Raw genomic sequence first — 12,189 nt, forward strand, 5'->3', positions numbered from 1 at the left:
ATATATATATATATATATACAGTATATAAGTTGAAGAAGACAAACAGAACATAAAAGTTTTTTAAGTGTAACATGTTGTTGCCCTCAGATGCCCATCAACACCTCCAACGCATTGACTCTGGCACATCAGGTGCGTACATACACACTGGAGGCCGTTGGTTTCACTGACACTGTAGATGTTCTCTATGTAGCTCAGATGATGCAGAAATTCATGGACTATGTCACAGAACTGCGTGAGGTTAGTATAACATGACACTTATCAAGTTTTTAGTGTGTGTAGTGTGTTTGTGTCTTTATATGTTGGTGTTTTTCTGTGAGCCAGCTGTCAGAGGTGATGGTGGAGATGGGAAGTAACCTGATGCAGGTAGATGATCAGATCTTGGCTCGGGCCCAGAGAGAGGAAAGAGCTTGCAGTTCAGTTGTATATTCTCTGGAGACTCTCGCTTGGCCGCAGCTGCACTCTCACGCTCAGGATCTTTCTATTGTAAGTGTTAAAACAACCCATTGATGACACATTTGTAATTTGTCAAAAGTCTAGAAATATGTAGAAAGTGTAGTAGGTGAATCGCAAGCCATTTCTAGAAAATTCCAGTTCCACTGCCATGACACAATAAGAGCATTCATGAACTTGTCTAGTGGGCGTTGGGGTTTTCATGTCACATATTAGCATAACTGTAGTGTAAGCGCCGTCAAAATGAGGCCAGGGTCACCCAACAACCCTGGAGTGTGTGAAACAGTGAATTTCATGGTTATTTACAAAGACTAGATTGTTTGTATAATCCAATTGTATAGTTCATTTGACATAATGTGAGGTCTTCTCTTTTAGATTTCTCGTAATATCGTGATGGAGGCTCACTTGATTCGCCCGGCTCATTTTACTGGAATGAGCTGCACGGCCTATCAGAGACGAGAAGGGACCGGAGGGAGCCAGGTGCATGATGGGATAGAGTCCCCCCTTGAACAACAGTTGCGCTTCCGCTGCACCACAGGGACACACAACACCTCACTCAATGCTTTTCCTCTTAAGGTAAAACGTTGTTTTTTTTATCGCAGTCATTAAAAGTTTTTTGGAATTGCAGTCATTATATCGAATCTGAGCTGAGACATTGTTAAGATTTCTTCTAATTTGATTTGAACTTATGTGGTTATATTATATTCACAATATAGCACATTCTCTGGTACCATATAGCTTTACCTAAACACCATTGACCATAATTCACATTGACATGTAATTTCTTCTCTTTTCAGAATGCAGTAGCTCTTGCTTCAGTGTCTCTTCCCGCGTCTCTTTTTCCTCCGACCGCTCCTCCTGATTGTAAGCTGCAGTTTGTGGCATTCCGCAGTGGAAGATTCTTTCCATTTACAGGAAATTTCACCGCACCTTATGACCTCGCTCGCAGACGTGGTGTCAACACTCCCGTTATCTACGTTGGCCTTGGTGTGTTGCCTTCACCTCAAACATCCATAAGATTGGAAACAATCTAGCGTTGTTGTTTTTTTCTACCTTTTAACTTTTTTAAAGTGCTGCCATGTTTTACAACCTACGTCACAGGAATTGTTTAAATCAAGTTACAGTGCAAATATGCAGAAAAATCGGCACAGTTAGGTTCCCCATCTCGCACGCTTTTGAGTGATCTCGCCTTTCAATATGTGTAAAAACACACTCCTGGATACATGCCCAGTTATAATGCTCTTCTCTATCATTTAATTCACTTCTGATGAATAACTGCTGCCATTATTCAAACAAAATGTCAACAGTCATCTCTGGACGGATTGTGTGGGCTTTGTGAGTAAGACGCAGAGTTTGGCTCTGAAATGCTGAGCTCTAAAGTGGTTTGACTGTTTAGTGAGTTCGCCCCAGAGTTTGGGAAAAGATTAATGTTATGTACCGTATCCCTGCACTCATCATTTTAATGTAGTCAATGCGTTAAATCAAATTTTCGAAAATCAAATTTTCCAAAAACTCACTTTTACCCAAAGAAGCACAACTAACCCGCATCTGCCCTTTTGCTTTCTGTCTCCCGTTCGTTTCTCTTTCAGAGGGCTGCAGCATGTGGAATCAGTCAGACCCCATTATTGTGTCACTGCGACACACATCACCTGGTAATGATCCTGTTGCGGTTCACTGGAGCGTGCAGGCCCTGAAGCATCGTGGGAGTTGGAGTCTAGATGGCTGTCAGGTGGCCCATACTGATGCGTCCACTTCTACACTGCGTTGCTCTGTGCTTAGCAACTACGCTGTACTTCAGGTAAAAGGGAGTCCACTTAATATAATTATATTTGTGTATGTAATTATATGATTTTAACTCTTTCCCCGCCATTGACAGAATTTTCTGTCACGTATGAGACAGTTTTCGCTGTTATAGCAGGGGGCGCTGTTACACATCTTGTGAAAGGGTACAGCATATACAGATCCAAAAACAGCACATTTTTTAAGTGTATTTTTGAAAAAACCTACCGACGTTCGAAAGGTGATAAAAACGAGCAAATGAAGATTTGGAAAAAAGGAGACTCTTATCTTTTATTTGATTAGACCAGAAGTTAACTTCGGGCCAGGCGTTTGTGTCCGATTAAACCATATACAACTGTACTAATAATTACATAATACATATATTAATAATATAAATAATACATTTTTGCCAGATTGGGGGCCATCTGTAATTTTACTACAAATATCATAGTTTAACTTTTGTTATTGTGGGCAGACCATATTAGTTTTTGATTAGTACGGTTTAAATACAAATAAAGCAAAAAAAATGTTGTTACTATACAGTAGTTATCATAGTTGGTTTTGTAAGGCTTACCTACGTAGGGTGTTTCAATTCAGTCACTACGTAAAGAGCTTCCATCTTGGTTAGGATACTGACCTGAAAGGCAGTTGTCTAGATCGAAAGCACGGGTTAAGTTAAAAAATAAGAATAGAAATAATAAGATGAAAAATCAGAAATCTGTCCATTGTATATTATTTTTCCACACAGTTCCATAAAAGGTCAAGCAAGTACAGATTCTGACAGCTTTCTGATTCATATCTCTGTTGTAGTAAGTCTTATCTTTCTAATGAGTATTTCTAGCCTGCCCACCCCTAGTCGAGTGTCATTCCTTCATACAGGGAGGACAGGTCTCCCATTACAAACAGACATTTTACACTTTAACTCTTCATCCTGACATGTGTCTGGAGAACTTGAATGTTCAGCTTGATCTCAAACTGTTTTTATTATCTGGAAAAGGGTATGAATTTGAAAGCAGACGGGCTGATTTTGGCCATTGGTAGAACGTTTTGGCACTGAAGAGCTGTATTTCAAAATACTGACATCGGAGCCCGCCTAAAAGCTGCTTGTATCATAAAGGATCCCAGGAAATGTTTCTTGAGGGTTTCTCTGGGCTCAAGTCATAGACCCAAGTGTTTAAAAAAAATCTTCTCCTTCCTGTTTTTTTTCAAGTTTCTCTCCATATTTCAGGAAATGCCGGATTTCCCGGGATCCAATGCAATTTCAGTGGAAGTTCTCCACCCTGTGATCTACACCTGTACTGCAGTGCTGCTTCTCTGTCTCTTTACCATTATCATCACCTATATACTGCACCACAGGTATTTGTCTTAGCTTATTAAAGGGATACTTCACCCCAAAATGAAAATTCTGTCATCATTTACTCACCTTCGAGTTGTTCCAAATCTGTATACATTTCTTTGTTCTGATGAACACAGAGAAATATATTTGGAAGAATGGTTGTAACTAAACAGATCTCACCCCCCATTGACTCCCTTAGTAGGAAAAATTACTTTATTATAGTTTTTGTTATGTTGAACACAAAAGAAGACATTTTGAAGAATGTAAGACAGCAAACAGTTGTGGGGCACTTTTGACTACCATTGTATTCTTCCCTACTATGGTAGTCAATGAAGGTAAGTTAATGATGACAGAAGTTTCATTTTTGGGTGAACTATCCCTTTCAATATGACACGTTCACACACAGTCCTTGATAGTATCTTAACAGTTTTATTTTCTGTGGTCAGTTCAATCAGAATCACAAGGAAGAGTTGGCATACCCTCTTAAACACGTGTTTTCACATCGCAATGACGTCTGCAGTATTTGCTGGAGGCATCACGTTGACGGGATACCCAATTGTATGCCAAGCAGTAAGTTCTTATCGCTTCCTAAACACCGACACAACATGTGGCATTAAAGGTCGATACTTTTTCTGTACTCATGTACTGTATGCGTATGTTTCTTTCAGGTGGGGATTGTTCTTCACTACTCCTCCTTATCCACTTTATTATGGATCGGTGTGAGTGCCAGAGTTATCTATAAAGAAGCTTTGTTGGGGTCTCCACAGCAGCTTGAAGGCGAGACTGCTGCACAGCCAACCCAGCGGCCCATGCTCAGGTCAGTCGGGTCATCGCAGAGGGCTGATGTGCAAAAAGTTGAAAGGTCATTTCGAACTGGCACATCCAGAGTTGAAACTATAGCCAGGGTTGTTGCAGGACATAAAGGCCAAAAGAGTCTTTTAAGAGGCAACTGTATAGACCACCGAGATGTAAAAAACGGACTAATCAAAGACCACCATTGTGCTCAAGCTAAATCCATCTGCTGTTATGGAGAGTCAGAAATAGGAAAGAATGAAGAGCGAGAGGAAACGGGGGGTATAGAAAAAGATTAAAGTGGACATAGAAGTTGTAAATCTAACAAGGGTTACACATATCCCCAGAGACATGCCTGCAAATATATCTCCTCATTTCAACCATTTTAACCTAGACCTCCATGCTCTCCATATACCCTGGGGAAATGTGCCCAGATCCCACGCCTGCCTCCTGGGATAAATCATTCCTTTCTCTTTACTGTCTGGAGCCCAGAAGCACCATTTCATTGACAGACAGGAAAATAGGACCGGTCTGATGTCACCACATAAATGTATTTGCAGGCAAAAGGAATATCTTAAGAAATAGTACAACTGCACAATGAATAAGGAAGAGACTTCGGTTTGTTGAATTTCAGTTGAATTAATGTTTTGAATGCCATTAACATGTTTTATATACAAAACATGTTTTTTGAGAAGAGCTCTGTGAGTCCTAACAAACAAGATAAGAAACAAAATAAACAGTCCGGGCTGTACACACAGTATAAACATTAAGAAAGCACAATAAGATAATTAGCAAAAACGTTAGAATACGATACACATAATATAAGACACACATTATAAGACATCGTTCTTTCATACAAACATATTACACACTTAAAGGGACAGTTCACGCAAAAAGGAAAATTCTGTCATCATTTACTCACCCCCGAGTTGTTCCAAATCTGTATAAATGTCTTTGTTCTGCTGAACACAGAGAAATATAAGCAAACAGGTCTTGACCACCATTGACTACTATAGTAGGAAATGTGACAATTGTAGTCAAAAGAAGTTTGCTTTCCTATACTTCAAAATATCTTCTTTTGTGTTCAACAGAACAAAGAAATGTATAAAGGAATTGTTTCTGGTAGTCAATGGTGGCCAAGAACTGTTTGGTTATAAGCATTCTTCTAAATATCCTTGTGTGTGTTCATTTGAACAAAGACCTTTGTACAGATTTTGAACAACTCGCGGACATAATTTTCATTTTGGGTGAACTGTTCCATTAAGAGGATAAGTACAGTAGTTTGATGAGGATAAAAATGAGATAAAGTCTCTTTGTGATACAGTAGATACAAATGAATAGCTGTAACTTTAGCAGCACTGTTACTGTGTTTCATTCATCCTTTATTTGTTCGGTTTTACTAAATGTCCCAATAGGCTTCCCTCTATATTTCTATTTCTCTTTGCAGGTTTTATTTAATAGCTGGGGGTGTCCCACTCATTATATGTGGTATCACTGCAGCAGTAAACATCAATAACTATGGAGACAACATTCCTTAGTGAGTACAGTATTTAACAACATCTTGCTTTCAGTCTTGTCCCTGTATGTTCAGTACATGTTAGAGTAATTTCATTTCAGTGTAACATTTATTAAACAACTATACAAATTAGGGCTGGTAAATAAATCATATATTTATAGAGATTACAAATATAACTTTGAAAAATGTTAGTTACAGTATTCCATTCGTGCTGGTTCTCATTGAATCACAGTTTTCTATTCACAAAGCCTGTCTGCATGAATGTAGGAAATTAGATCCTTTAAAACAATCACCCAATCAACACTAAAAGTGAACACAACAAATCAAGTATTATATATAATACTATATATAATTACACTGAACAAAATTATAAACGCAACACTTTTGTTTTTGCCCCCATTTTTCATGAGTACAAAAGGCCTATTTCTCTCAAATATTGTTCACAAATCTGTCTAAATCTGTGTTAGTGAGCACTTCTCCTTTGCAGAGATAATCCATCCACCTCACAGGTGTGACATATCAAGATGCTGATTAGACAGCATGATTATTGAGCAGGTATGCCTTAGGCTGGCCACAATAAAAGGCCACTCTAAAATGTGCAGTTTTACTGTATTGGGGTCCGGGGGGTCCGAAAACCAGTCAGTATCTGGTGTGACCACCATTTGCCTCACAACACATCTCCTTCACATAGAGTTGATCAGGTTGTTGATTGCGGCCTGTGGAATGTTGGTCCACTCCTCTTCAATGGCTGTACGAAGTTGCTGGATATTGGCAGGAACTGGAACACGCTGTCGTATACGCCGATCCAGAGCATCCCAAACATGCTCAATGGGTGACATGTCTGGTGAGTATGCTGGCCATGCAAGAACTGGGATGTTTTCAGCTTCCAGGAATTGTGTACAGATCCTTGCAACATGGGGCCATGCATTATCATGCTGCAACAATCGGTTTGCATAACCAAAGAATTTCTGCACAAACTGTCAGAAACCGTCTCAGGGAAGCTTATCTGCATGTTCGTCGTCCTCATCGGGGTCTCGACCTGACTGCAGTTCGTCGTCGTAACCGACTTGAGTGAGCAAATGCTCACATTCGATGGCGTCCGGACCCCCCCCCAATACAGTAAAACTGCACATTTTAGAGTGGCCTTTTATTATGGCCAGCCTAAGGCACACCTGTGCAATAATCATGCTGAGATTTCACAGATTTGTGAACTGAGAATCACAGATTTGTGAACAATATTTGAGAGAAATAGGCCTTTTGTGTACAATAAAAAGTCTTAGATCTTTGAGTTCAGCTCATGAAAAATGGGGGCAAAAACAAAAGTGTTGCGTTTATAATTTTGTTAAGTGTACATAAATTACATAAAGCTAGTATTATATTATTTTCTTTTTTGTGTTATTAATTTATAACTATTTTATATAGCTTTTGTGTATTTTATCATTTAAAATAACAGCAAGATTTAAAATAATATAAAATAATAAAAATATGATTTTTGATGTAACTGTGCATTCTTTGTGATTCTGAACAGTTAAAGGGACAGAGTGACCCAAAAATAAAAATTCTGTCATCATTTACTCACCCTCAAGTTGTTCCAAATTTGTACAGTATAAATGTATTTTTTCTGATGAACACAAAATAATATATTTTGAAGAATGTTTGAAAGCAAACAGTTCTAGCACTTTTGACTACCATTGTTATTTTTCCTACTATGGTAGTCAATGGTGGCCAAAAACTGTTTGGTTACAAGCATTGTTCAAAATATCTTTCTCTGTGTTTTGGGTGAACTGTCCCTTTAAGATAGACATAATATAAAGTGTTTTTTTTTGTCTGATACATATTTATTATACATGCTGGCCTGCTCCTTTACAGGCCTTTTAAAAAGTGTCTGTTGTATACAGAGCTTGCATTGTGTTTCTGTTTTGAATAATTATGACCTTTGCCCTCTCTGACCTTTTTCACTGCTCCTGACCTTCTCTGCAGCTGCTGGTTGGTATGGCAACCCAGTTTCGGTGCTTTCTACATTCCAGCTGGATTGATCATTGTGGTGACCTGGATCTACTTCCTGTGTACTGCTTGTTGCCTGAGGCACCAAAGTTCCAAAGATCCTCCTTGCACCCCAACCATCCCGCCGCCCTTGCCGGAGAGCCAACCGGCACTCGGTGGCAGCACCAGTATGCTGTCAACAGACTCTGCGGTGGGCCCAGTGCATGCTGCGACTGTGGTGGAAGACCAGTACTCGTTAAAGGTGCAGTGTTTGGCACTGGTGGCAACACATTTAGTTTTTTTGGGACTGTGGTGTTGCGGCGCTATGGCGGTTTGGCATGTGGATAGAGAACGTAAGCTCTTCAGCTGTCTGTATGGGGGACTGGCTACTGGATTGGGGATTTTCTTGATCCTTCATCACTGTTTCAAGCGTCTGGATGTCCGGACAGCATGTCTAGGGTGTTGCCCAGGATACCGTCAATCCCAACCAATGTCGGTTTATACCCATCCCTGTACTGTCACAGTAGGGGTCCAAAGTGCCTCCGACAGGGGCTCCCAACTTTTCGTAGCATGTCACCTGCCGACAGACCCCAACAGTTACTCTTCTTCTGCCAGGTCCTCGTCTAATCAAAGCGGAACAACTAGCATCGCCGCGGGGCCTTGCAAACTGACCAACCTCCTGCAAGTGACGCAAGAAAACGCAAACAATGCCACCCGAGGCCCAGCAGGAACTAATACCAGCACAAGCACAGAGAACAATGGCAACAAGCTTGCCAACAACCTTCTGCCCAGTCTGAGCAGCACACTGCCCATCCAGCAGCCTCAAAGGAGGAAGGCTTGTGGTAGAACCAAGGGAACCAGTACCCAGTACCACCACAGAGGGGATGGCAGAGGGCACTTCCGCCTGAAAGCTCTGCGAGCGGGCGGAGGAGGAAGTATGGGTGCTTTAGGACCCTCGGGGACAGAACAAATAAATATCCACAATCAACACAAACATGCTTCCAGTGAAAACGGAAGTCTACGGAATAGCCATTCGGAAAACCAGAACGGACTTCTGACCAATGGACGGCACAAAGGGGAGGGACTTGCGACAAGCCCCTCGGAAGGAAGTGATGGAGGTAGTAGTGGAAGTAGAAAGCCGTTCCCGCTGTTGCCCTCGGTGGCGAGTAGGTTTGCCCTACAGCAGAACGCTCAACGGCGCAGCAAAGACAATCTAAAAGTGGCCGCTGCAGCTGATAGAGAATCCAAGCGGAGCTCGTTCCCTCTAAACGTGATAACAAATGACGCTGGGACGGTCAGTGCGATGGCCTCGTTGTCAACAGTTTCGGCACCAAATGGAACGGTAAAGGGCTCCGTGAAAGAATTGGACACTAGTGGGACGGACCAATCGCAAGGTTCGGTTGGTATGAGGAGCAGGGGATGGAAAAGCGAAACAACAGTATAAAAATAAGCTGTGGGTATCATTGACAGAAATTACATTTAAAGACCCCATGAAATCCAAATTAGACTACAATACAGTACCTAGGTATCCTAACACAGTATTTTTGCTTAGAGGTAAATGCAAGTATTTGTTTAAAGTATTTCTTTTTTTTAAATATGGTGTAAAACATTGATGACTCATCCTGCACTATTAGCCTATAAGTCAGTAAAATTGATAAGTTTCTTCCCAATACCACTTGCAAACTATATAATTAAATATTAAATAGCTGATTATTTATCACAGCTGTGGCGTAACTAAAGCCTACTGACTATTTTTAAAAATGAAAGAAGATACAGAAACAGAAAACTATGTTTCATAGGGTATTGAGTATTCTAGGAGCCAAAGACTAAATTTATTTCTCCACAAGAGAAACATTCGGCTCCTTTTATGATCTTCCAGTTTTTAAGTTTTTCTGTTGGTCTGTTATATTTCAACAGTCCACCTGAAACATGCAAGAGCGGTTGCCAGATAACAGTAACTTGTTTGTTGGCAATGCTTTTAGTGGCTCTGAATGTCGGATGAAGGGCGTTATGAGAAGTTAAATGAGGCTATTTTATGCATATGAGCATATGCAAATGTGGAAGAGCTGGGGTAACAAAATATGCAAAATCGGTTTTTATGTGTGCTTTTGTTTGTCTTTAACACCACTTAATCTAATTATTAAAAGTAATGCATTAAAATCATTTAATTTTGCCAATGGATCTGAAGTTTTAATCTTAGGACAACAATCAGGTTGGATTTCAGCTACGCTTCTTTGATGGTTTTTTTTCTCTCGTCTGTGTTAATGTTTGTTGTTTGTTTTTATTCACACATTTTCATTTATGTGTCTGTAAAAATGTACATTATGTGTTATGTATGTATTGTTCGACCATTACAGTGTTATTCATTTTTGTTAACTCAGCACTAAGTAGCTATTGGTATCCTTTGGTCAGTCTGACACAAATGTGGAAAACAAAGACTTGACACAGATAATCACCCAGGCCAAAAATGTCCATCCTATGTTAATTGGTACTGGAAATGTAAATCATTTTTCACTGATAAGAAGTTTTAGCAAAAAGTGAACTTTTCAAGGTGAATAGCATCCCTATAGTTGATTTATAGTGCCCTCTGTTGGGTAGTTTCTGCAATTAATCAAATGCACTGATAATGAATGCTGTTATTGGACAGATTACATCAACAAAACTTTCATGGTCACTCCATTGTTACTGATGGATTTGATGAGAAAGGACACGCTTATTTTGTTGTAGTACCATGTAAAACATGGACTTTTTAAGCACTTGGTTTAGGCCTGCCTTAACCTGATGACCTGAAGAGAGAATTAGAGATATTCTTATAAATAATTATGTATTTATAATATACATATCAGTATTAGTGTTTTTGTCTAATACTAATGTAATTATCATTACGCAATTTATGATATTCAGTAATGTACATTAGATTGGAGGCCTAATCATTTTTTTATAATCTTTTTCATCTAAAAGCACAGTATCGTTTCATTAAAGGTCTGCATACATACATCACTGTTTTTTGTTTCACCAGATATAAAAAACACATTTAATTCAGCTCAAAATTTACAAAGAATTCACAATTGACCAAGAACTGAAGGAAAAAAATATATCCAAAAAAGTCACAAGGTTTAAAAAGTCACATTTCCTGTCTTTAGCTTAAACTTCAAAATAAAATTATGTTTAATGTGTCAGGTATGTTGCATGTGCCAAAGAGTCTTATGGTAATAAGAACATTAGAAATAAGAGCTCTTATAGAGACAATTCGCCCCCTACAAGCCAGACACCTCCGTAAACATTTATTAAATATTAAAAGATCATTATATTGTGACAATAGAACTAATCCTCCCTTTTTCTAAATCAAATCCGTAAAGCATTTAATTTCATGGTGACATCATTATTTTTACTGTTTATTGTGAAGGCTGATAAAGATTGAACACCCCCGTGTCATTATAGATTTCATATTCTGTATTATTTGAGTTGTGTATAATTCAGATTTGTTTTTAGTAGTGCAAAATAACCTATACAGTCAAATCACAATAGGACTGTGGTCTTTATTCTTTAAAATAACTTTTTAAATGTTAATGGTTTATGTGACTGTGTGATATTTGCATGAACAATTTTCTTTGCCTTTGGCTATAGGCCCAGCGCTTCTGGTCAGTAAAAGTTCAGTGTTATTCTAAATATTGTTTTGATTGCTAAAAAGGGGAGCTTTCAATAATACATATGTATTTATATTTTTGTCAGTCACTTCAATATGAAAATGATAGCAAAATTTTTGTATCGATTTCAATAATATATTTGCTCCAGATTGTGCCTTATCAATGACCTGATGCAAAATAAAGGTAGGCCTATTGAGAAATGTCATTAAATCCTGATTGTTTTATTTCTTCAATAGGTTTGCTAGAACGTATCGAACAGTATGCGAATGGGGAAAAGTCGTGTAATTTTAAGCAGGGAAGCCAAACCTACATGTTTTGCATTTGACAATTACGTAACTTCTGCTTTATGAACTATGCAAATTGACATCCAACACTCGAAATAAAGCCAATCAAACGTAATCCTTGTTTAACTGACGCTCGAACTCACCTATCGGAATGCGGTATTGTTGAATGGGCGGGACGTACACTGACATGCCATTGAGAACAGAAAGGATGAACAGTGCTCTTACCGAGTTTGGTCATGAGAAAGAGGACGTTATGGGCTTATATGTACGAATAGCTTATCTGTATATGGTTAGTTTAAATGAGTGAATATAGGTTTAAAGGTCTCTGTTGGAAAAAATACAGCATTTGCTGGTTGGGTACAATATGTTTTGAAGCAATGTAGCAAGCAGCTCAGGACCAT

At 39.0% G+C, this 12,189-nt stretch overlaps 1 protein-coding gene across 2 annotated transcripts in view; it reads left to right on the top strand.

The window, feature by feature from the left end:
• Positions 1 to 11,703, top strand: part of adgra2 (adhesion G protein-coupled receptor A2) — a 70,894-nt gene extending 59,191 nt beyond the window's left edge. For both annotated transcript variants that reach the window (XM_057357538.1, XM_057357539.1), the window contains 10 exons: positions 89 to 238; positions 323 to 484; positions 827 to 1,027; positions 1,249 to 1,438; positions 2,041 to 2,249; positions 3,459 to 3,586; positions 4,013 to 4,136; positions 4,235 to 4,383; positions 5,806 to 5,895; positions 7,855 to 11,703. In XM_057357538.1, coding sequence (XP_057213521.1) covers positions 89 to 238; positions 323 to 484; positions 827 to 1,027; positions 1,249 to 1,438; positions 2,041 to 2,249; positions 3,459 to 3,586; positions 4,013 to 4,136; positions 4,235 to 4,383; positions 5,806 to 5,895; positions 7,855 to 9,301 — 2,850 coding nt within the window. In that variant the 3' untranslated portion in view covers positions 9,302 to 11,703. The remainder of the gene's footprint in view (positions 1 to 88; positions 239 to 322; positions 485 to 826; positions 1,028 to 1,248; positions 1,439 to 2,040; positions 2,250 to 3,458; positions 3,587 to 4,012; positions 4,137 to 4,234; positions 4,384 to 5,805; positions 5,896 to 7,854) is intronic.
• Positions 11,704 to 12,189: the final 486 nt, after the last annotated feature.

This window comes from Triplophysa rosa, linkage group LG17 (assembly GCF_024868665.1).
Source record: "Triplophysa rosa linkage group LG17, Trosa_1v2, whole genome shotgun sequence".
Taxonomy (NCBI): domain Eukaryota; kingdom Metazoa; phylum Chordata; class Actinopteri; order Cypriniformes; family Nemacheilidae; genus Triplophysa; species Triplophysa rosa.